Below are 25,610 nucleotides of genomic sequence, written 5' to 3'. Positions count from 1 at the left end.
TGGGTAGGCAGGAGGCATAAAGCAAACAGCAAGGCTCACATGACCCACTAATCACTGGCACCACCACCTCCTGGAGACGGAGTCAGAGCCCCAGCAGGAGAGCCAGGCAGAAGACAGCATCGACATGCATGAGGGACGGCATTCTGTCATTTCCTTTCCAGCTGTCTTTAGTAGGGTTGGGAGATGGGGGGGCGGGGTGGTGGTTGTGCCACTTTAGCTTCTGGTTCCTTCCCACCTCCCTGCCTTGATCCCATAATCTTCCACCTCTCTGACACTTGGGATCTCCCCCTATCCTAGGATGTCTCTCAGCTCTTGCCTTTCTAGAGATCTAAAGCTTCTATATGAACATATTCTAAACTTACCCTGAGGTCCTCTTCCACACCTGTTTCCCAGGCGTGTCCCCGAGGGTCTTAGCGTGCATCACACCCATCACGTCATTGATCTAGAGTCAAGAACGTTAAGGAAATCCTTTGCATCTTTACTGCAAGATTCATCAGAAACTTTAATTCTGCATTCTGATTCTCCAATAAGGGTTATGGAACACAGCCTTTCTCAAACTGTTCAGACTCAGAACTCCATTTTCTAAACATCTCAAGGAACCAGTGTCCTCCGTTCGTCAATGCTGGTTTGCACTCAGTGTTTCTCCTTCTGGTTGGTCCACAACAGACAGCTACCTACCAAAATCCTTTCTGTCTTTTTTTTTTTTTTTTGGACATAGAACTAGGTTCCACTTCCCACCCTTCCTCAAAGGTAGGCATGACCATATGCCCTCATGCTATCCAAAGGGATGTGAGCAGGTGTGAGATTTGCCCCTTCTGGGCCTGATCCACAAAACTGCTACACATCTTTTTCTGCATCCTTTTCTTTCTAGCTGGCCAGGAAATGAAGACCTGGGAGCCCTCAGCAGGGCCACTGACAGCCAGAGTCCCAGAACCACTAGATGAAGGACAGCTACCTTGATCTGAATACCTATCTCAGGCTTTGCATAAGCAAAAGATCACTTCTATCATGTAAAGTCATGAAACACTGAGGCCTGTTATTCTTGTAGCCTAACTCACACTGCCCCATTTGCTTCTTCGATCCCTGTAATTCTGCATGAAAGAGAAACAAGCTTCCTTTTGCACTAGGCAACTATCAATCAGATTCGTTGTTAGAGCAGCAAAACCTATATACTTTAACTTACATCGTATATAAATATTGGTCACTGTATAATAATGCAACAGAAAGCAAAATCAGTTATACCTGCTTGCTAAAAAAGCAAGGTTTGATGGTTCATATACTCAGGATCTGAGGATTTCATTGCTGGGGAAAATGAAATAATCTTGGGATATAGAGAGAAATTTGGTTTCCAGAAAGTTCACAATCTTTAAAAACCCCTCAGATCTATTGGATTTAGGGTACAGCCTTGAACAGCGGCAGGCTGAAGGCTGGAATGTCTGAGCATGGTTTATCATCATAGAAGGGGGGAAGCCCGGCTTAGCAGCTAGATAACTCCCTTCCCCATGCTTCCCTGTGATGGATTCTGGAAGCGGAAGAACCTCCAAAGGAAATATGGTCCATATCTCTACCTCAAGACAGCATCCGATCAATATCATGGGGAAGAAAATGGCTTTCTGTCCCATTTTCAAGATCTTAGGGGAAAGGAGTTTCCAGTGAATATCACACGCCACATCAGGGAAAATGATGGTGAGTTATTTTATAGTTTATCAAAGCAGTTTTCCACATCTGTTTGCTCTCCTCGCTCATCCTTCTAATAACTAGGCTGTGAGGTAGACGCATTATCACTTTGCCTTCTTCCTCCAGAAGTTCTAGTGTCCAGAGGCCATGAGGCCTTCAGAAGCAGTGCCAGGTTAGGACACCCGGTGTCCCATCCCCAGCCCTGCTTTCCTGTCGCTTACCAGCCTTGCCTCTGTCATCCAAATCAGTGAACGTTCCCCGACCCCGTTTTCTGGAGGGCCTGAGGCAGGCGTGTGAATGTGTCACAAAGGCGAACAGGACAGAGCCCTTGGCCTCTGGGAGTTTTCAGGCTTGATGGGAAACTATGACAGGTGTGCGCACACATGCTACAGAATGGAGCTCTGGAGGGAGAGTGCCATGTGACAGCCACAGGCCACAATGCTTAGAGCCCTTTGGACCCAAACAACCGGTGAGAATAGCAAAATGAAGGTGTTGCAATTTCTGCAACCTCCACCTTCCCATACCCACAGGTGCTGAGCCGAAGCTGCAGGCGCAAATATCACACCCACTACCCCCCACACACGCCTCTAGTCCCATCAGGTCCTGGTGGCCTCATTCCTCACCGCCCACAAACCTCAGGAGGAGGAGATGTGGCAACACACATCCCAAACTTCCAACTATAAGAGCTGGAAAGTACAAAAATACTTGTTTCTCCAGGTTCCATTTCTCAGCCTCTCTCAAAGCCAGCGTGTGGAGAGGGGACTTGGCTTCCAAGGTCATGATGAAATTCTAGAACCTAGGTGAGGTTCAGTGGGCTGAGGTCTGGAGCCAATGACCAAGAAAGAATTCTTGAGTCATCTTTGGTGCAAAATGGTGGTTTATTAAAGCACGGGGACAGGACCGTGGGCAGGAAGAGCTGCTGCGCCGGGCATGTGAGGAGTAGCCGGGTGGTTATATACACAGGAGTTGGGTAGGTGAGGACAAAGGGGTGTTCAGAAGGGCTACTGGGGTAAAGAAGACTGTCAGGATATTGAAGGCCTGGTTACTATCAAGCCAAGGCCGCTTTCCCTCTAATGGGGCACTAACATAAAGACAATTGGGAGTCTCCTGGTGGAATGTTACATTCCTGCTATCAAGTGTCCTTGTTAGTGTGATTTGGATTTAGAAGAAATTTAACTTTATTTAGGGGCTTGAGGAACTGAGTTATTTGCCTCTGGAAATTGTGCTATTGTTAGATAGCTTCTTTGTTGTAAATCTCTAGGACATTGGTAAACCAAGGGAGACTCTTGTCTTGCAGGACTGTGATCTCTGCAATTTAACTATTTGTTTTTCTTTTAGGGCAGCCAGAGGTGCCTGAGGAATGTCACACGTATTACTGAGGGGAGTGGGTGGAGAGGGGGTGCAAGGTGCCAGCTTTTGCTTTGTCCTCAGTCAGCCTCCTGCTCCCTCATCAGTCAGAGGCACACCCACAGGTCACCTGGCGGTAAATCAGGTCCTCTGACAAGCTCTGTGGGAGAGCATGAAGCAGCTGTGGAACTTTCTGAAGTCCATGCGCTCTCAGGGCAGAGCAGCAGGCAATGGGGGCCTATCTGCTGACTGTGGCCGTGGGACACACAGTCCCCAGTGCTCTAACATCCAACCCTGCTTCCTGGGCATTCCACACTAGCTGAACTGAATTCCACTACCCACACAAAGCGGCTCTGACCCGCTTACTGGTTCATTCCCTAATAATTATTGAGCACGCCTTTGTGCCTAGCACTTTTCCAGATGCTGAGGATCTAGCAAAGAAGAAGAGAGACCAACTACACTCCCTTCAGGGGGCTAACATTCTGCATGAAAAAAGAACCAGCTACAGACAAAAGGCAAAATCAATGGTGTGATAACTTGGGTTCCGGTTTTTTACCTCTCCCTTTCAAGTTGCTCCTGGTTGCTTGCTGAAACTAAAGCTGAAAGAAGAATCTCGGGGTTCCCTGCATCCCTTTCCCCACAGGGTGACAAGCCAATTCTGCTGATGCTCATGCTTCCGCACCAGACTCCGTGGGGGGAGGGGGTGTCAAGCCCTTGGTCCAAAAACTACTGTGTGGGTGAAATACTACTTTCTTAGTGCCAACACATTCTAGTGGAAGTTCCCATGCCATCAGTATGGCCAAACCTTCCTTTTTCCAGAGTCACATCTAAGTTCTGGTGCAGGGGCAGGAGTGTCTGACCAACACAATGGAGTCAGGCCAAGGGGCATGCATTTGTATGCTCAAAGTCTGCCACTTGTCTGCACTGACCCACCAGAGGTCCATTGCCCCAAGGTCCTTGGTCTTGCACAAGTCTCTGCCTACCAGTCTGCACCAGCCTCTCTGGTTCAGTGGGTCTCTCCACCACTGGGGCCCCAGCAGGATATGCCAGCCTCTGGAATGGTTACCTGAAGCCCTCACTGGCCAAGATGCTATGGAGTCTTCCTCTCTTTGGGTTCTGGCTGCCAAATTGCCCCACACCTAGTCTGGCACAACAGGGTGTGATCTTTGTTACTTCTCCTCCAGAGACCTCCCTGTTTCTCATTTGGGGAAAGGAGTACTATGGGAAGAAGATCCATTACTGTAAGTTAGGTTTCCTCCCAAATGTATTACACATGCCAATAATTCATTTCTCTCTTGATTGAAAGAGGCCGGGCTCCTAGAATCAGAAGAGAGCATTTCTCCCATTCCCCACCTGCCAGGTTTTCTGAGTCCTGATTCCCCCATGCACACACACCGCTGCACCCCCCCCCCCCCGCCAGAGGAAATGAGCCTAGAATGCTTTCAACCTTGAAATGGTATAGAGAAGCAAAGCATCATAAGGAAATACATGACGAAGGAAGGAGGGCGGGAAGAAATAGATAATATTTCAAAAATATCACTCCATAGACAAGAAGACAGAGCAGAAGAACTACAGCAGGAGAGTAAGAATGAAGACCAAGAAAAGAAAGCTGATACTGCTGGTGTGTATCCATTTGTCATTCTGTGGCCAGCTGGGGTTTTTTTTGTTTTTGTTTTTGTTTTTGTTTTTTTTTGGTGGTTGGTAGGGGAGATGAATTAAGTTTAAAATAATCAGGTTGGTTGTTCATTTTTTCACTTAGATGCCTGGTTTTCCCTAGTTAAGGAACTGCTCAACCCAAGTGATAGATAGTAGTTCAAGATAGGAACCAGTGTCAGGAGTAGTAGTTCAGATGTGTGTACTTTTCCTTTAAAAGGTGGAGGTGTCATGGAACAGGATTGGATATGTGAGGAGAAAAGTGACTTCTCTATCAAGGAATAGCTGTCCAGAGGCAATCACCATCAAAGGGAGCCAGGCACAGGGTAGATTAGCTTCAAGGCGCAAGAAGGAGGAATAAATTAAACTGAAATGGCAAAATATACCCAAAGGAACACAGGAGAAGCAACTCAACATGGGAAGAAAGTGAAGGCTAAAAATGAAGCAGTAAGTCACTCCCGAGTAAAGTACATATTCATATATAATCTATTCAAAAAGCACATTCCCTAAAACAAATTTTTGGTACATCAGTCTATTTGATAATATTAATCCTTCATTAATCATCTGGCAAATCATTTGAGAATCAGCTAACATCCCAGAGAGCCCAGCAGCTTCAAGCTTAGCCTCTCCATCCACAGGCAGCCCTAGCTTTTAACACCAAGTTTTACTTCCTCTAGAAACAAATGAAAGAGGGGAAATAAAGTAGCCACACGAGACATCAAACAGTCTTTAGAGCAGACTAAGAAAGAGTCATTAACTTAGCACAATCATCTGGTAAGCAAAGCCAGAAGCAGGAATAGAATCAGGTGTAGAAGGACCTAAACAGGGCACACAGATCAGGAGCTTGTGGGAAAGGGAGACAAAGGTTTTATCAAACAACTCTAATATGTACATGGAAATATAAATGCATGGAAGGATTGACATGAGCTTCTAAAACGCTTAAAGGAATTTTACTTACCAACATGAAATGTGTTTTGTTTTAAATATGACATGTGCACACACACAATGGAATATTATTCAACTTTTTAAAGAAATGAAATACGGGTATCTATTACGACATGGATAAATCTTGGGGTTTCTATGCTAGCTAAAATAAGCCAGGCACCTGTGAACAAATACTGTATGATTCTACTTGTGTGAAGCACCTAAAATAGGCAAATTCATAGAGACAGAAAGTGGAATAGAGGTCTCCAGGTGTTGGGGGGAGGGGGAAACACTGGAGCAAGGGTGGGGGGTGGCGGGGACTTAATGGGTATACAGTTGCTGTTTGGGAAACTTTTTTTTCTTTCTGATGATGAAATTTTGGAAATGGTTAGAGATGGCTGCACAACATTGTGAATGTATTTAATGTCACTGAATTGTACACTTAAAAATGGTTAAAATTTTATGTATATGGTAAACGGTCACCTTTATGTATATTTAACCACAATTTAAATAAAAAAAAGAAAGAGGGAAGCAGAAAAATCAGTGTGGGCAGTCCGGGAAAGGCTCAGCTGTGTTTCCAGCTGTGAATATGGAGGAAAGGGCCAAGAGCTGCAGAGAGAATGCGGACAGTTAATAGAAGCTGGAAAGGCAAGGAAACAGATTCTCCCCTAGGGCCTCCAAAAAAAAAAGGCGCAGCCCTGCAGGCACTTTGCTTTTACCCCAGAGAGACCCCATTTTGGACGTCTGACTGTCAGAATACAAGAAATAAAATTTTGTTAAAAGAACAATTTTGTATTACCACAATTTTGTTTTATTTTAAACCGGTTGACCTAATACTACTCCCTTATCCACACAACAGATATTGTTACACTTCCCTCCAGGGAACATTCTTCTTCCCTGCCCCACCCCAAACCTGGGCATAACTAATCAATCTTTTCTCAGGCTGCCAGGGGACCTTCCACTTGAGACCAAAGGTCATGGGGCTGCTGGTTTTTCCAGGTACACTTGCCAGACGTAGCAAATAAAAGTACAGATCCCAAAAGAAGCAACAAGCACCCAAATTCCGTTAAATGAGAATTGATCATGCAGTATTTAGGATATATACTTTAAAAACTGTTGGTTATCTGAAATTCATATTTAATTGGACATTTCATCTGGCAACCCTATTTCCTGGCCACATTCAGTGAGCCCACACATAGTGGGTTTGGGTCGTTTTGCATTTTTTTAAATGATTAAGCGTATAGATGTGTTATTTTTTGAAAATCTGATTTCCAGGTTCATTTTAAACCATATCGTCGCCCGCTTCCGGCGGACGTTCAGCGGTCCTGGCACGCGGGCCTGCGCGGGAAGAGTGGCGCAGGCGCAGAGCGGCGTGCGGCCTGCCACTTGCGCATTGCCATCGCGGACCTCAAGGATGACCCGCGCAGGCGCAGAGCGGCCGGAGCCCGGGGTTCCCGGGGCGCCGAGGGCGAGCACCTGTTGCTTCTGAGGAGCTGCCAGCGCTCCCCCTCCCCCTCCGCAGGGCGCGGGCCGTCGGTGCCCTGCGCTCCCAGCGCGGTCTATTTATATCGCCGGGGCCTCACAGGCCCATATTGGGCAGTGCCCGCCGGTTCAGCCCGCTAGCTGCCCCGCCCCGGCCAGCCCGGCTCCGTCTGTGCGGCCACAGGGCCGGGTCACGGCGCCATCGCGGCAGCCTCTGCGGAGCGAGTGGGGCAGTGCCTCAAGCCGGGGGTCAGCAGCTTGTAAGTAATGGTGACAGAGGGAACGCGGCCCCTGCTGAGGGCCTTGTCTTAGCTCTAGGGCCAGGCCAACGGAGAAAGGTCGAGGGCCAGAGTTGAGGGGCAGCCTCCCCGGCCCTTGGCACTGGCGAGGCCACAGATCAGCAGTCACTTCCTTCTCGAGACCGGTTTTGCTCAGCCGGCGCTTCCCTTCCCTTTTTTTTTTTTTTTTTTTTAAGGTTTTATTTATTTATTTGAAAGAGAGACAGAGAGGGAACACAAGCAGGGGGAGTGGGAGGAGGAGAAGCAGGCTCCCCACCCAGCAGGGAGCCCCATGCAGGGCTCAATCCCAGGACCCCAGGATCATGACCTAGGTCTAAATCAGACGCCCAACGACTGAGCCTCCCAGGCGCCCCTCTTCCCTCTTTAATGTGGCTGCAGTCACTGCCCTAGCATTAATTACGTTAACGTTTGCCTCCCTCGCTCGACTGTAAGCTCCATAAAGGTAGGAAGCGCCTTCTGTCTTTCCCTTCCTGGCTGTCTGCCCAGGGCCTTGGCACTTTAAAAAGCCTCAATAAGCATCGAAAGTATTCCCAGGCAACTCTCTCAACTTTAAAGCCAGGAATATAATTGCCCTGCTCCCCCGCCCCCCCCCATGTGATTCTTAAGAGGAACTAATGAGCTACTGCATAATGCACAGTAAAGCATTTTGAAAAGTATAAAGCGCCTGAGAATGCAAAACAGTGTGAATTCCTTAAAGGAAAGCAAAAAGGAAACTTGTCTTATTTAGCTTTATCACTTATAGGCCTGGTGGTTATTAAACACCTAGTGTGTGGGATGGATTATTGCTATTAAGTGAATAGGTGTTCATAGAAGTGGGAGACTCAAAGTGCATTTAGGGTAGTGTGGGTATTCTGAGCCATTTCTTACCAGTGTCTATGCAAAGTTGTGATACCGAAGCAAAGTAAGGTGTGAGGATGGAATGGTGAAAACCAGAGGTCATAAATAAGTGGCTGTAAGTGAACTAAAAGGGGGGGGGGGAGCAGCAATGTGAGAAGAATTATAAATGAGGACTAACATTCACGATAATGGGGGCTGGGGAAAGGAGAGTAGATGTGCCATCTGAGAGGTGGCAACTGTCTACTCAGGTCCCGCACACCGTTGTCACCATGGGAATTAAGTCTCCACTGTTGCCATACCTTCCTTTTTTTTCAGTAGATGTTACAATGTGGCAGTTTTGTGTGTAGACAGCAACTTTGCCACCCTCCCCACCAAAAAGTCTGTGATCAGCCAATTTGTGATCTCTGGCTTCAGTTCTCTAAAAACATTAGGAGCTTAAAGAATCAAACAAAACTTTTGAGGGTAGAAAAGAATCTTCAAGATAATCGTTTATTAACTGGTCTAAAACATGAAGGAAAAAAAGGTTATCATCAACCTGTAATTTAGGACGAAGGAAAACCTTTAATTGCACAGACCTTATTGAGCAACCGTAAGGTAGCAGGCATCTTCACAGACAGATGTTAAGAGTATGGAAATGACTAAAACATGAGCCCCCTGCTCTCAGTGTGCTCATCATTGGAAGGGGAGGCAGGGAGATGCAACAGTCACTATGTTCAAGGTGCAAGCAAGGAAGGACAGAGGAAGCTTCAGTGGGGGAGTGAAGTCTGAGCTGAATTTGGAAGAGCCACTTGTATTTCTTCAGGTCGAAGGGGGAGAAGTATATTCCAGACAGACCAACATGTGTAAAGGTAATGTATGCATTAGAATTGTTAGTGGTTTGGTGCTATTAAAAGACTGAAAAGTGTAAGGAAGAAAAGCCAGGAGATGAGGCAGGAAAGGTGGGGAGATGCTGGATTGTGAAGGGCCTTGTGATGTTTGAGGGGCGGTGTTGGTGAAAATAGGCTTCGGATATATTTTTTTAAATCTTTGTTATTGAAGTATGTTTGACATAGCATGTTATGTCAGTTTCAGGTGTACAAAGTTGTGACTGGACAATTTCAGACATGCAGTGCTCACCATGGTAAGTGCAGTTCTCCAACAGTATCCCTTCCTTCCATACTTCCTCAAGGCAGCCCTATCCTAAATTTGATATTTTTTATAATTAGCCTTCATTTCTTTATATTCCACCACAGTCCTATGTATTCTTAAAATATATATAATTTTTTTAACTTTTTATTTTTTGGTTTTTGAAAGATTTCTTTATGAGGGGGGAGCTAGAATGGGAGGAAGAACAGAGGGAGAGAGAGAGAGAATCTCAAGCAGACTCCCCACTGAAGGGGATCCCCACTCAGGGCTCTTATGACTGAGATCATGACCTGAGACCATGACCTGAGCCGAAATCAAGAGCCAGATGCTTAACTGACTGAGCCACCCAGGCACTCCTCATTTTTTATTTTGGTGTAATTCCAAATTCACTGAACAATTCTAAGAATGGTATTTTTAAAAACTCCCATATACCTTTCCCTGGATTTACCAATTGTTTATATTTATTTTTTCAGAATATATTGTCTATATTTACCCTATTTAGAACATAACTATTTTGCATATTTTAAACATGAGATCCGTGGTATGTAGCATCTATTCTTCTAAGTCTATGATGTTCTTGAAATTTCCGTTGATACATGTAGCTCTACTTCATTCTTTGTTTATGCTGTGCAATATTCTCTTGAGTGATATCCTCCAGTTTTTCTCCTCTCATGTTAATCAGTATTTAGGTTATTTCCAAATTTTTGCTATTTAAAACAGTGCTACTGTGAATTTAAACTAGTTTGGACTTCCACAAAACATGGAAGCAAGCTCATGCATCATCCCTTATGTAGAAAAAGTAGCAACTTTAAAGATAATGTAAAGATTATAATATTAAGCATTATAAAAGCAAATCCTTGGCAGCTTAAATTAACATTTTTATGCCACATTAAAATTTGTAGCAGTCCGTCTCTGAAAACTAAATATACTGGACATGGGTATAACTGCATTTTGGATTTGCAAAGTAATTAGGCTTTATTCTTGTGATTTGTATTTATCTTTGCTACTCATTTTTTCTCTATTATTATGGGTACTATTAATATGAATGCACCAGTTCAGTCTTCTATAAATTGGAGCAGAGAATAACTTCCCATTGATATCATTGAGAACATTTATACAGTTTTGTTTTGCTGATGAGAGTAGAATGCCCTCCCTGCCCTCATTACAAGAAAAAGTTGCTGTCAGCTCTCTCTTATTTATGAGCTGTGTCTGTACCCACAAGCAATTTGTATATGGACCCAAACATTGTTATTATTAGAAAAGTATTTATACAGGTGTATCCCACTTCAGCTGTACCAAGCAGATTTTACCAGGCAAATGGTGTATTGTGCATACATGGGCTTATTTCGTTCTCCCAACTCTTAAATAGTTTTCAAAGCTAATCTCAAGTGAGGAAACTGAACAAGGCTAAGAAACTTGCTCATGTTAATTGATAGCAGAGCAAGGATTCAAAGCCAGGCCTCAGTAACCAGCCAAAGTCTGTGTTTCTAGTGTCTGATCTGTACTCTGTTACACTACTGTAAAATAACAATAATTTCCATTTATGGAACACTTGGATGCCAAGAACTGACCTAACTGCTTTTATATACATTCTTCCCATTTTACAGATGAACAAACCGAGGTTTAGAAAGGTTAAATCATTTTAGGATTATAGCAAGTAAGTGGCTAAACTGAGATTCAAACCCAGGACTCTCTCCCTTCAAAGTCCCCATCTGCAATGCTAGTACCTTCTCTGTACCTTATAGATACAGGACCCAATATTGAGAATGTCTTGGAAGTGTGGCGGTGCATTCAACTGCATGGGTATTTTTCAGGGTTTCCATCAGTAAATTCATTTGGTCCATAAATCCATAGAAATTTTGAGTGGCTTTCAGGAGGTGTATAAAAGGCAAGTAGAAGGAGGGGATACTTAGTAAATATATGTGCCCATCTAAAAATGTATAAATGTTCCTTCAGAAAGTTGGGAACAATTATTTCTGTTTTAAAAGTGTTTGTTTTTGTTGAAGCCAATGTTTGGGGCAGACAGGCTGTATCTAAATAAAGTATTTATTCAAGAAATTGATTTCTATTTGGGAACCTTGGGAACCAGATGATCTTTTTGAATCAAAACTCTTTAACTGGACTTAAGCAGAGAAGTGGAGGTTAGGCACCCAGATGAGATATTATCCTACTCAGGCTCTAGAGAGTGGATTTATTTATAACAGTAGAGGAAGAGTCGTTTTCTGTATAGCCCAAAAGCTAAGAATGGATTTTATCATTACAAATCGCTTTTAAAAATCAAAAGAATACTGTTTCGTGACACGTGAAAATATATGAAATTCAAGTTTCAATAGCCCTAAAACATTTCATTGGCACACAGCCATGCCCATTTGTTTATGTATTGTTTATGCCTGCTTTTTCATTACAAAAGCAGAGTTGAGTTGTTAGGACAGAGACCCTAGAGCCGACAGAGCCTGAAATATTTACTCTCTGGCCCTAATTTGCCCACACTTGCACGAAAGTGAGTGGTTAAGGGTGTAGACTTTGGAGTCAGATAGAACTGGGTTCAAAACTCAGTTCCTGCACCTGTAAGATGTTGTGGCTATTTAATGAGAAGAGGTAAACTTAGAAGAGTGACTTAAGGTATATTGTCTTCTATCAAGAAGGAATGAAGGAGCGCCTGGGTGGCTCAGCTGGCTAAGCATCTGACTCGGTTTCAGCTCAGGTCATGATCTCAGGGTTGTGAGATCAAGCCCGGCATTAGCTCTGCGCTCAGTGAAGCGTCTTCCTGAGATTCTTTCCCCCTTCTCTTCCCTCCTTTTCTGCTCTTCCCTGTCACACATGCACACTCTTTCTAATAAATAAATAAATCTTTTTAAAGAATAAAGATAATTAGAAGTTCCTCTATTTTACTTGACAGTATACTAATAGAAGACATAAGAATATACCAGAAGTGGGGGTGCCTGGGTTGCTCAGTGGTTAAGCCTCTGCCTTCAGCTCAGGTCATGATCTCAGGGTCCTGGGATCGAGCCCCGAATTGGGCTCTCTGCTCAGTGGGGAGCCTGCTTCCCCCTCTCTCTCTGCCTGCTGCTCTGCCTACTTGTGATATCTCTTTCTGTGTCAGATAAATAAATACAGTCTTAAAATATATATATATACCAAAAGTGGAATTTTACAAAATATATCATTGCAATTACCATAAGCAACCTTTTCTCAACCTGTTCCCATATGCCAGTCATACCAGTAAGGACTTTTGAGTGTCAGTTACAGCAATCCTAATTCAAGCCAGCTTCAACAATAAAAGAATGGTTTGTCACTGAAAACTGAAAAATATAGATCTAAAGCATGTTCCAGACCCATTGCTCTGGATTCTCTGCCTTCTTCTCTGTATTTGCTTTGTCCTTGTGCTGGCTTATAGGGACATGGCTGCAGCAGACCTCTCATCTGGGTAACACCTGGACATGCCCCCTGTTGAACCAGAGACCTGAGCTTCACTCTGATTAAGCCCATCTCTGGTCTCACACTCATCCCTGAACCAGTCACCATGGACCTACCCCATCCATTCCATCAGAATACAGATTGGATCCTGGGGGAAATCCAATATTGTCCACCGTAAAGTTGTTTATAAGGCACTACTGTATTTATAGAGAAGAGAAGCACATACTGTACTAGTTATTCAACTTTTAACTTCTCTTTGAAACTAATGCTGCCTGTGCTTTTATTAAGGTAGTCCCATGCCACAAAGTTCAACAAGGTGGTTTGGTTCTTGTCTTAAAGATACAAAATCCTGAGGCACCTGGGTGGCTCAGTCAGTTAAGCATCTGCCTTTGGTTCAGGTCATGGTCCAGGGGTCCTGGGATCCAGCCCTGTGTCAGGCTCCTTGCTCAGCAGAGAATCTGCTTCTCCCTCTTCTTCTGCTCCAAAACCCTCTGGTGATCTCTCTCACACTCTCTCTCAAATAAATAAATAAATCTTAAAAAAAAAAAATACAAAATCCTAGGTTTGCGGTCATAACATTTGAGCCCCTAGAATTTCATTTCTTCCTAGCAACATCAAGGTCAACACTTTGGAAACTAAGGAGTCTGGACTGCCTGCATTGTACCAGATCTAGTGATCCTACCTGGAAACTGCTCTTGGCTTTCTAGCACTGGTATTGGTATCCTCTGAGTGAGTCTTAGGTATCAGTACAAATGGAATAGGAGAAACTTGTTAATATTTATCTTCTTATAAGGAAACTTTTCTGGTTTTCAGCTCAAAGTAACAGCTGCCATCTATAAAGTTGATTGATGTGTTTATGTACAAAGAGGCCCACATAATATGATTTGGGCTACTCATAATGTGTTGTAGGAGAGCTCAGAAATATAATGACCTCTTAATTACCCGTAATTGGATTCTCTTGGTAAAAATCTAAACAAATGAAAGTAAAAAACAAGGGTTCACTTCTAACCTACAAGGCCTCACAAAGATAGTCTTAAGCTTTTACTGAAGTCAAGCTGAGGCATTAATGCTGGAAAATCTAGCAAGGAGAATTTTATTCCTTTTTCAGTTACACAGATTCTTAGATCAGCTAGTTGTTATCATTTCACACACTCCTGCAGTGATTTTTAGGTCTTATAGTTGCCATTGTATTCTTAAACATTTCTCTCATGCTTAATACTTTGATTCAATGAACTTTAATTCAACACTGAAAAAAGTGTCATTTCTCATTGAGATACAGTGATAATTGAGATGGAGAAATCTCACTGAGATTTCTAAATTTGATAGGATTATAGAAATGTAGAACTTTGACAGCTGACAAATTATGCTTTCGAATGATTAAAATCATCACTTCTCTTCCTCTCTTAATTCCTAAGAGTGGCTTTTCTACCATGGTTCATTCTTAACTGCATACAACTTCTAGCCAAGTAAGAACTAGAAAGGGTGTCAGGATCTGAAGACCTGCTCCTCAATATAAAGGTTGCTGACTCTAGGAATTCCTTCTTTAAATCCAAACAGCTGATTAGCTTCCTTGAAACACTGTTTCTATTCCCCTGGGCAAGGGGAAGACAGACAATTAGCTTAAAGAGACTTCTGATTAGAAGAGGGCTTTTTTTTTTTTTTTTTTTTTTTTTTATTTATTTATTTGACAGAGAGAGATCAGAAGTAGGCAGAGAGAGAGAGAGGAGGAAGCAGGCTCCCTGCGGAGCCCGATGCGGGACTCGATCCCAGGACCCCGAGATCATGACCTGAGCCGAAGGCAGCGGCTTAACCCACTGAGCCACCCAGGCGCCCAGAAGAGGGCTTTTTAAGGGGAGAAGTGAGTCCATCTCTGCCACTGTGAAGTAAGGAACCAGGAGAAGCTGAGCAAGAAGTGGGAATAGAGAAACAGGCTGGCTTTTGTGCACTTTCTAAGTTTAGGATGATTTAGCTCTAAGTTTCAAGTCTTGTGAATTCTCGGATCAGCAGACATTTGGTTATGTTTTCCAAAGCACTGTTTTGAATTATTTGCCCCATAGGAAAAGTTTGAACATAATTTTAATGGACTTTTTTTCTCAGCCATCCTGCGTGGTTCTGGGGCCGTTATAACATTTGAGGGTGTTTTGGGTTTGTTTGTTTTTTTTAAGATTTTATTTATCAGAAAGAGAGAGGGAGAGAGATCGAGCTCAGGCAGACAGAATAGCAGGGAGAGGCAGAGGGAGAAGCAGGCTCCCTGCCAAGCAAGGAGCCCGATGTGGGACTCAATCCCAGGACGGTGGGATCATGACCTGAGCCGAAGGCAGCTGCTTAACCAACTGAGCCACCCAGGTGTCCCTGTTTGGGGTTTTTTGTTTGTTTGTTTCAGCAGGTATACATGACATTTGCAGTGATGCATCTCTCCTCAGAGAGCAGGTTAACCTAATTTCCCTACCCCCTTGGCCTGCAGGCAGCTAGCAACTGCAGTTGCTATACAGGCTTCTCTTACTTCTCTCTTCATTCACCTTGGGAGGGAGGACTTTCCAGCCCTCCTAGAAAGATCTCTGCTGTTGATTAGGTGAAATGTTATTAGTAGTTGATCATTTACTGTTTATACAATTACTGACATTATTCCTAGACACAAAAGTTGTCTTAAACTACTGCATTTGGGGTGAATAACATTTATTTATAAATACTTCTTAGCACTAATACTGCATATTTAAATCACCAAGAATTGTGTTCTTATAGGAAACCCGATTCTTTTCTTTCCCTCAGGAGTGTTCCAGCACATCTCTGTTGCTCTGTGAGTAATCAGACATGCAAATAGCCCCACAAGAATCCAGCTACATTTGAAAAAGACGTACTTAGAAGCACTGAAAAGTGTATCATGGAGTGCAAAGCTGAGGGAAAAGAAAAATACCAACATAGTTTGAATTTATTGAATCAAGTTAAGAACATGAAAGAATTAGCAGAAATGATTGATGTTGTACTCATAGCAGAAGGGGAGAAATTTCCTTGCCACAGGCTGGTCCTGGCTGCATTTAGTCCTTATTTCAAAGCTATGTTCACCTGTGGACTACTTGAATGTACTCAAAGGGAAGTCATACTTTATGATATCACAGCAGAAAGTGTGTCCGTGATACTGAATTACATGTACAATGCGGCTTTAGAGATCAATAACAACAATGTGCAGACCGTAGCTATGGCTGCCTATTTTATGCAGATGGAAGAAATCTTCAACGTGTGTCAAAAATATATGATGGACCATATGGATGCCTCGAACTGTGTGGGTATCTATTATTTTGCAAAGCAGATTGGAGCTGAAGATTTATCTGATCAGTCGAAGAAATATTTGTATCAGCACTTTGCTGAGGTGAGCTTACATGAAGAAATACTAGAAATCGAAGCACACCAATTTCTGACGCTTATTAAATCGGATGACCTTAACATATCCAGGGAGGAGAGCATTCTGGACTTAGTCCTAAAATGGGTAAATCATAACCAAGAATTGCGCACGGAGCATCTGGTTGAACTTTTGAAGCAAGTCCGGTTGGAACTTATAAATCCTTCTTTTTTAAGACAAGCCCTAAAAAGGAACACAATGCTTCTGTGTGACGCGGAGTGCATTGACATAATTCAGAACGCATTCAAAGCCATCAAGACACCCCAGCAGCACTCTCTGAATCTTCGTTACGGCATGGAGACTACCAGTCTTTTGCTTTGCATTGGCAACAATTCTTCAGGCATCAGGTCAAGACACAGGAACTATGGGGACGCCAGTTTTTGTTACGATCCCGCTTCACGAAAGACCTATTTTGTCTCGTCTCCCAAGTATGGAGAGGGCTTGGGAACCGTGTGTGCCGGTGTGGTCATGGAAAACAACACCATAATTGTGTCTGGAGAAGCAAGTGCCTCTAAACTCTCTAGACAAAAGAATAAGAATGTTGAAATCTATAGGTTTGTATGTCTCCAATATTTGCAAATTGCTCTGACATTAGCAAGGGTATAAGAAAGTCCTCCTGAAAGAGGATCATCTCTTCAATGACATGTAGTCAAAATTACCCTGTAATTGACATATTTTACATGTATAGAAAATTCATAATGAAATCACCCACATTTTAAAATTATTCTTTCTCCTTTTATTTGTGATGCACATACAGCTGGATTTCCATAAGTTAAATGTATATATGTTGTGATTCCACTGTACAGTTTCATGCTCAGCTTTCATTATTGGTCCATATGAAAGGGTACAATTGCTTAGTTACAAGTTTGGAGAATGTAAGGTGACTTTTAACAAGAAGAAAAGTTGGTTCATATGCATTTCTTTGAAAAGATTTTTCAGTACATAATTCAGAGTAGTAAATAATTACTAATTTTCTTCACCCCAAAATTGCTAATTATCTGTCAGTTTTCACTCTGTATCCCTAATTTGTAAATCTTTCCTGAACCTCCAAGAGCATAAAATGTTCATGGCCTAAGAGTTCTAGGCTTCAAGGCCCAGAATCGCAGGAGAAGTGAGTGTCTGCTAAGAGGTAGCATGTCCTCTAGGTCTCCTGTATGAGGACTATACATTCATTTACTGTTTCTTCAAGTATTCAGTGAGCATTTGGGGCTTCTGTCTAACTGGGTAAATAAGAAATAGGTACATAGAATAAGCACTAGGTAGTAAAGCTGTCCTTCAGCGTCCTCCCCTTCTCAGTTCCCTCTTAGGAGGATTTGTTCAGACTTTTCAGTGAGAAAGGAATTCTTCTTGCTGACAAAGTTGGGACAAAGAAAGAATTAAGAGGTCTACTGTTTTCCTGTCATCTTTTAACATTCCATTATCTGCTTTAAGTGATAGGCCTGTCCCCTTTTCACCTTCGTCTCCCCTGGTAGTGATGGGGGAGGGACGGCAGAGCCCTGGGTGAGTGACCAGGCCCTGTTCCCTTAAGGGCCAAGCATGTCCTGGGCAGTAAGCACAGCCTTCTTCAGAATAACCAGATCCCAATAATCAGAATAATCAGATGTCAGATCCCAAGGGCCCTTCTTTTCATCATAGAGTCACTTATACAAGTATCTCAGGTTCTTTGCAAAGCTTCTTCTTCCTCATCAAGATGGTCCACAGTTCTGCTATTGTTTTAATTTTTTATTTAAATTCAATTAATATATAGTACATTTCAGAGATAGAGTTTAGTGATTCATCAGAAGCATATAATACCCAGTGCTCACTATATCATGTGCCCTCCTTAATTCCCATCACCCAGTTACCCTATCCCCTCTCCCACCTCCCTCCAGCAACCCTCAGTTTGTTTCCTAGACTTAAGAGTCTCTTATGGTTTGTCTCCCTCTCTGATTATGTCCTATTTTATTTTTCCCTTCCTTCCCCTATGATCCTCCATTTTGTTTTTTTTAAATACTATGAGTGAAATCGTATGATAATTGTCTTTTCTGATTGACTTATTTCACTTAACATAATACCCTCTAGTTCCATCCACATTGTTGCAAATGGTAAGATTTCATTTTTTGGTGGCTCAGTAATATATAAATATAAATTTTATATATGTAAAATTTTAACATATATATAATTTACATATATATCACATCTTTATCCATTCATCTGTCATACACACACACACTCGTGCGTGCGCATATATATATATACACATATATATATATATATATCACATCTTCTTTATCCATTCATCTGTTGACGGACCTCCAAGCTCTTTCCATACTTGTAGAGGTTGCTGCTATAAACATCAGGGTACAGATGCCCTTTCAAATCACTATGTTTGTATCCTTTGGATACCTAGTAATGCAATTGCTGGGTCATAGAGTAGCTGTATTTTTAACTTTTTGAGGAACGTCCGTACTGTTTTCCAGAGTGGCTGTACCAGCTTCCATTCCCACCAACAGTGTAAAAGGGTTTCCCTCTCTCTGCATCCTCACTAATATTTGCTGTTTCCTGATTTGTAAATTTTAGCCATTCTGACCAGTGTGAGGAAGAATTTCATTGTGGTTTTCATTTGTATTTCCCTGATGCTGAGTGATGTGGAGCATTTTTTCATGTGTCTGTTGACCATTTGTGTATCTTCTTTGGAGAAATGTCTGTTCCTGTCTTCTGCCCATTTCTTGACTGCCATTATTTTTAATAAATATCCATCCCTGTCCAAGTGTCTTTTTCTTAAGATCCTCAGGCATCTTTCCTCTTAACTTTTTTCTTAAAGATTTTATTTATTTATTTGACAGACAGAGATTACAAGTAGGCAGTGAGACAGGCAGAGAGAGGGGGAAGCCAGCTCCCTGCCGAGCAGAGACCCCAATATGGGGCTCAATCCCAGGACCCTGAGATCATGACCTGAGCCAAAGGCAGCAGATTAACCCACTGAGCCACCTTAACTTTTTTTGAAAGCCTACTTCCCTTTCTGATGACACATGTCTAACTATATACTCTGTGTTTTCCTTCTTACCTGTATTCAACTCAGCCATGTTCCCATCACCAACCAGCTCATCCTCAGGGCTCAGTGTTAGGGCCAAAGTATCGGTTACCCTGCTCACCTCCTCCAATAATGAAATGGTCAGCATGGCAAATAATGAAATTTTCAGATGCATTGCTTTGGGCTTCAATGAGCCAGACTTCCAGCAGATATCTGGATAATTAAATCTTAGAGCACTCCTGAAGGTCATATTAGTGCCAGTTTTGTGATATGTGTGAGAAATGGTCATCTTGCGATACATTCCTACTCTATTATTTCTGTTCTTATCCCTTTTATCTTTGCCTAAATGTTCTTCAACTTGCCTCCATATAGTTCATAGATTACTATGCAGATCTATTTCTTCTTGACTTAGGAAAGATACCTGTACACTCTAGTAGGCCATTTCTTTTCAGAAAAGATATACCTTTCTGTGTTCTGTAACTCTCTCTCTTACTTAGGTGTACACACCATTGAGGATGTAAGTGTTGTCTTAACACTATCAACCTCTGTGAATGTCGAGCCACTTTTGTCACTATTTCCTTTTCATGTCATATCCATTTTTCTTAATAAGATGTTTTATAGTTTTATCTGGGTGTTTTCTCTCCTCACTTTCAGTTCAAGGTGTTAAGAATCAGATTAGCAAGCTTGCCCAACAAACACATACTTCCCAACCTTCATGGGATACTTGACCTTTTTTCTTAACCCATGTATCAGAAAGCCAAAATCCCATTTTTTAGTTCTATTGATATACTTTCCACTGGCTTTACTTCAGTATCCCCCATGCTTGCCACCTAATCCTCCTTCCTCTTCTAAAATCCAGTACAATTAAAAGTCATGGTAAAAATATCAGCTGTGATTCTAGGGACTGGTTTCCTACCTACATTACACAGAAAGACAGTGATGACTGGGTTTGTTGAGTTTCTGCATTTAGACTATGACAAGCCAGACATGCCCTCCAGGAAGGGAATATCTTCCATCTTCCCTGTTAAGCCTAAAGTAAGGAGTTCTCTCTAGGGAAGAATGTAAGAGTTGACTCAGAACAACTGGGTAAAACTCCAATAATCCAATTTACTGTCAAGTGTTTGATACGAAATAAGTAGCATACTTTAAGCTGTACGTTACTCTGTACTTTAAAACTGTACTCTGTGTAGAACATTCATCATTTCTTCATTTATTTCCAAACAGAACAGCTTTTTTTTTTTCTTATTTTCCATATTTTCCTGGTTTTGTTTTAGTTTCGAATTCCAGAATATATTCTGGATTTTCTGGGACAGATCTAATTTCACATCCCACTGTCCTCATAAATACTTTTATTCTTCTTAGACTATGCATCCCAAATCAGGATTGGAGAAAACAGACTTACCGTTATCAAGAGGCAAGACAAAGGATACCCACAAAATCATACATTTAATGACTACATAATGCCACACACACACCATCAGTTAATGTGTTGGACTCTAGGAGGTATTGAAAGACCGTATATCCTGATGTCCCTACCTCCCAAAACCCTTTCCAGACTGAGATATTTTTTCATGGAAGCAATTACTGATAATTTCAGTAATGTTATACCCAGACTATGAAAAGAGATGTTAAATATAGCAGACATTTACATGTGCTCTTGACTCTGTTCTAAGTCAGAACTACAAGAACAAACCTTAAAATTCTACATCCCTTACCTTGTCCCATCAGAAATCTCTGAATTGAGATATTTTGAGATTCTCTACTGGAAAGTTGATTGCTTAAATATAGTATTAAAGTGAGACTTCTAGCCCACAGAATAAGTCATTTTTTTTATTCTTCATTTTTGCTTATTCCTTTTTTTTAGTAAAATTACAAATGACTTGCTGCAAGCATTCCTGTTTGTTCTAGATTTTCTTTCCCAGAATTAGGTAATGAAAGCTAGTCTAAGATAATCTATACTTTGTCAATATATTTTCTAAAATTCTGCAGGGAGATCTGGTTAATTATTTCCATGCATATTACAGTTTGTTCTTCAACCCTTGCCAAAAAAAAAAAAAAAAAAAAAAAAAAAAAGCACAAACCTACATTACGATCTTGTATTAATGTTTCTTCCTCTCCCGTTAGATGAACCAAATCGTTTTGTTTCTAGCTGGAAAAGAAATTTAAGTGTGTTTCTTGGGTGAGTTTTCCAGTTAACACTAATCCTGGGTTCTCTCTCTCAATTTTCAGATATCACAACAGAGGAAACCAGTTTTGGGAAAAGTTATGCACCGCGGAATTTCGAGAGCTCTATGCTCTGGGCAGTGTCCATAATGACCTCTATGTTATAGGAGGACAGATGAAAGTCAAAAACCAGTATCTCATTACAAACTGTGTGGATAAGTACTCTGTAGAACGGGACAGTTGGAGAAGGGTGTGTCCCCTTCCACTGCAGTTGGCATGCCATGCCGTAGTAACCGTGAATAATAAACTTTACGTGATCGGAGGCTGGACCCCTCAGGTTAAGAAATTTCCTGTATATTTAATTGGCATGGCTGTGCTATGTCTGGCCGCTGGGTTGAAAAATATTGTAGTTTCTGAACACTAAAAGAGCATGTCTTACATCTTGGTAAAATGCCTTTTATTTTATAGAATATTAAACTTAAGATTGTAAAGTGTTAAAGCAGTTTAGGAGAATGAATTTTAAAGTGTGTTATTCATAGACATGACTGCATTCAGTATTCATGCTATGCTCTTTATAATCCTTCCCATTCTTGCTAATTATGAAAGATGCTTATGCTGAGAAATTATCTGTAGGGAGCATCTAAGTAAGAGATAGAGACACCGGCTCCTCATCCCACTTCTGTCTGCTTAATGGTTGCATGAGCTGGGACAAGGAACTCTCAGGTCTTTTCCAAATTTAAAGTTCTTACTCTACATGGGAAACCAGAATATTCAACCCGTGATGGCTCAACATTTCCACAAAAGTAGATTGTGATTTTAAACATTTTATGCCTTTGCTGGGCACCAGCGGATAGAGAAACCAGGATACCATTTGCATGGAAGCCCAGTGAAGAGATGGCAAGCCAAGACTGCAAAGTCAATAAAGGGCAACCACAGTGGCTCTTCCTCTTCTCTCTGGGTGTGTCCCCCCAGTGCCTTCAGTTTTCATGGTAGTAGCAGCAGTCCAGCTGCCTTCTGCCCTGGCCTGCCAGTCGTTCTCATGAGATGAATCTTACTAACTCATTGTCCATCCCCATGACAAAAAGTAAACTTATTTTTGCCTGTATGCTTTCTTATTTTGGCAATTTGCTTCGTGATAATAACTGATAAAACTGGTGCTTTTGGCATTCATTTCATAAGCTTGAATTTTGCCATTTATAGCATATCATACCTGTTTTTAAACCTTAAACTTCACATTTAATACATTTTGGCAGGTGTCCTGTGTACCAAAAAGTAGTACAGATTTAATCACAGCAAGTGGCTGAAACCTGACCAATTATTTGTAATTAAGCATTTTCAGAGCTGTACATTACTTAGTTAATCTTACATGAATAAGCTCCAAAGACAATGTAGAAGCTTTTCTTTGGTTTTTCTTGCCACTAAAATAAAGATCAAATACTTAAAACTTAGAAGGAAAATTAAAACAATAAAGTCAAACATGCTATGTATAATGTCTTAGAACAAATGACATGTGGGTATTTATTGCATAACAAAAGCTTTTGCTGGTCTCTACCTAAAACACTACATTAAGTTGCAAGATAACCTGGGGTTGTGAATGCATCACAATGATCACAATTCCTGGTGTATTTAAAATAATTAAATTAATTACAACTTTCATAAGTATGGCAATTATTTCTGTGTCAAACACCTGCATCCAAAACAAAAGACACTTGAAAAGCATCCTTAGACTGAAGTCATAAAAGTTCTTGAGACATTGAAGACAAAAAAAACAGAAACACTACTTTGCCTGAAGTTTATGATAGAGGAAACCATATTCATGTGTGTAAGAACAAATTGTTCAATTTTTACTATCTCTAGTCATTAAAAATGTATATAAAAATAAATACATAATAGTAACAGCAAATAATGTATATTAATCCATCAATCTTGAAGATGAAGTTCAGACCATTCCCATATAGGTCATAATTTTGGTATAAAAATGCTCTAATTACTAAAACACTAAAATGTTTTCTTAATTTTGTTCCATTTGGATCAGAAAAATATAAAGAAAATGCCTTATGAATTATTAAACTTAGTTTCTCAAAAAAATCATTAAACTCTAGTACTATAAAGTTTGTTGAAACAAAATTGCACTTTAAATATTGTTCAAGAAAGTTGGGTTTCATTTTCAAGGCTCTGCAGTTGCTTCATTTTTGTAAAAAGTGCTTTCTTGTCTCCTTGCTCAGATCCCAGGCTATGAGCCAATCCCCCAGCCCCATTATTACAAGATATAAATTCCTCTGACATTGGCAATAGACTTATCATCCCAAGTCAGGGGATCCGGTGTGTTTGTGAGTATGAGGCTCAGCAGCTAAGTCCCCTTCATCTCCTTGGTCGCCTGCTTGGATTAATTGCACTCACATACTCACAGAGCTTTCCCAGTGGTATGTTATTATATCGGCTGTCATATTTCACACAGATGGATCTCCCTGATGAAGAACCAGATCGACTAAGCAACAGACTGTTGCAGTATGACCCCGGCCAAGATCAATGGAGAGAGCGGGCGCCCATGAAGTTCTCTAAATACCGATTCAGTACAGCAGTAGTCAACAGTGAGATTTATGTTTTGGGTAAGAAGAAGCAGATTGCTAAAAGAGTATGACTACTTTTATTTTTCTCTGTACTTTGCCTCAGTAAAAGCGACATGGTCTCCCTTCCTCTCGCATCCCAGTTCTGGTGTATCTACTAGCCGAAAATGTTCCTTTGTTTCTTGTTTTCCTAGAGCACAGTCAGGTAAGATTAAATGGAATTCCACTGACTTAAGGAAAGCAAAATTATTTGTATGGAATTTTCAAGAACCTTGGAATTCAAGATCATGAGTGAAACATCTTTATATTTAGTATCAAGTAAAATATTTTGAAATGGGAATAAGTCCTTGGCCACCTTTAGTTGATGAAGTGTGGGTGTTTGCAATCAGCTGTGATTTTCTGTGCTCATAAAGTAAGCCATCATAGGTAAGACACACATTATACCAGCTCTCTTCATTTTGCTTCACCCACCAAACTTCTGTAGAGGTGTTATCAAATAATTCTCATCTGAATGTATTTTTCTTATTTCTTAAATATATGTGGTCTTGTACTAACCAGTAGGAGTTAGTGAAAGACTGGTTCATTTCCACTAAAGTGAGTAAAAGTTCTAGAACATCTCCTATGTTTCCCTTATACTTATTCACTTCTTATTTTTTGCTCTTTTATTAAGTCCATTGCTTTTCTAAGCACATTTTATCACCTTTCCTCCCTCTCCCGTTGTCCCTGTCCTGTGTGGGAAAGGGTGAGACTGGGACAAGGAGGCTGACCAGCTGGTAAACTGATTAGTATTCCAGTATTCTTACTTCATCCCATGCACATTGATGACTAACTGGCAAAAACATAGGGAAGGTGATGGGCACCAAAAAGATGGCAAAGAAAAAACATGAGATATGGGCTGAGAGCAAACCAAGCGTTTGAATAGCATTTAGGGTTTTTGGGTTTTGGGTGTTTGTTTGTTTGTTTGGGGGAGTTTTTTCGCTAAAGGGAAGCCATTATCTCTTGGCTGCCTGCACAGCATGAAGCAAAATAATTAATGCACTCAAATATTAATTGTTTATAATTTTAAGAACATTATGCAACATAATTTATGACTACCTCAGTTATGAGACTCATAATTATAATTAAGTTTTTCCTCTGGCAGTATATTTGTTACTTTGTTATAACCATATGCTGTGTCCTAGGCCCAGAAGAGACAATATCTAAACCAGAATAGATTGCCTAAATAGATGTATAACTCCGGGGAGACAAGGGCAGATCTCCTAATTATATTAAAGTTGGAGGTAGTCAAAAGTGGGATAAAAGTGATTTATCAACTCAACAAAAATGAGATTTCTGCTTAATGTGGAGCCACAACTAGGCTAGATGTGGGATAAAAATGTAGTGTTTTGTTTGTTTTTTGAGAAGTTACAGGGGGAAATGCACCTTAGAGACAACCTTTGGAGCTCACCCTTGTTGGCATGAACAAGTGTCCACTACATGAATGAAAGAAGGCAGATGTTGCAGGACCAGTAAGATCTGGATAGGTGAAAAAAAAAAAAAAAAGATCTGGATAGGTGACAGAGAGAGAAGTGTACACCCAGGAAGAGAGATGGGGCAGAGCAGTAGGGGAGAAGATGAGGAGGAGAACGCTCTACAAAAGCTTGGAGGAACCCACCAGGCACAGGCAGCTGCAGGAAGGAGTTTATAGGTATACCAGGAGCCAGGTTACA

General features: G+C 41.4%; 2 protein-coding genes across 4 annotated transcripts in view; one reads left to right on the top strand and one right to left on the bottom strand.

Annotated features, from left to right (window-relative positions):
- Nucleotides 1-25,610, bottom strand: part of MGLL (monoglyceride lipase) — a 225,868-nt gene that overhangs the window by 172,224 nt on the left and 28,034 nt on the right. The window lies entirely within an intron of this gene.
- The window catches only part of KBTBD12 (kelch repeat and BTB domain containing 12), a 76,316-nt gene continuing 57,695 nt past the window's right edge, over nucleotides 6,990-25,610 (top strand). For all 3 annotated transcript variants that reach the window (XM_059161911.1, XM_059161910.1, XM_059161912.1), the window contains exons 1-5: nucleotides 6,990-7,343; nucleotides 9,285-9,339; nucleotides 15,531-16,712; nucleotides 21,401-21,671; nucleotides 23,793-23,943. In XM_059161911.1, the coding sequence (XP_059017894.1) occupies nucleotides 15,643-16,712; nucleotides 21,401-21,671; nucleotides 23,793-23,943 (1,492 nt within the window). In that variant the 5' untranslated portion in view covers nucleotides 6,990-7,343; nucleotides 9,285-9,339; nucleotides 15,531-15,642. The remainder of the gene's footprint in view (nucleotides 7,344-9,284; nucleotides 9,340-15,530; nucleotides 16,713-21,400; nucleotides 21,672-23,792; nucleotides 23,944-25,610) is intronic.

Source organism: Mustela lutreola, chromosome 2 (assembly GCF_030435805.1).
Source record: "Mustela lutreola isolate mMusLut2 chromosome 2, mMusLut2.pri, whole genome shotgun sequence".
NCBI classification, from domain to species: Eukaryota; Metazoa; Chordata; class Mammalia; order Carnivora; family Mustelidae; genus Mustela; species Mustela lutreola.
Note: the sequence above shows the minus strand (reverse complement) of the source record. Positions and strands in the feature narration are given on the sequence as shown.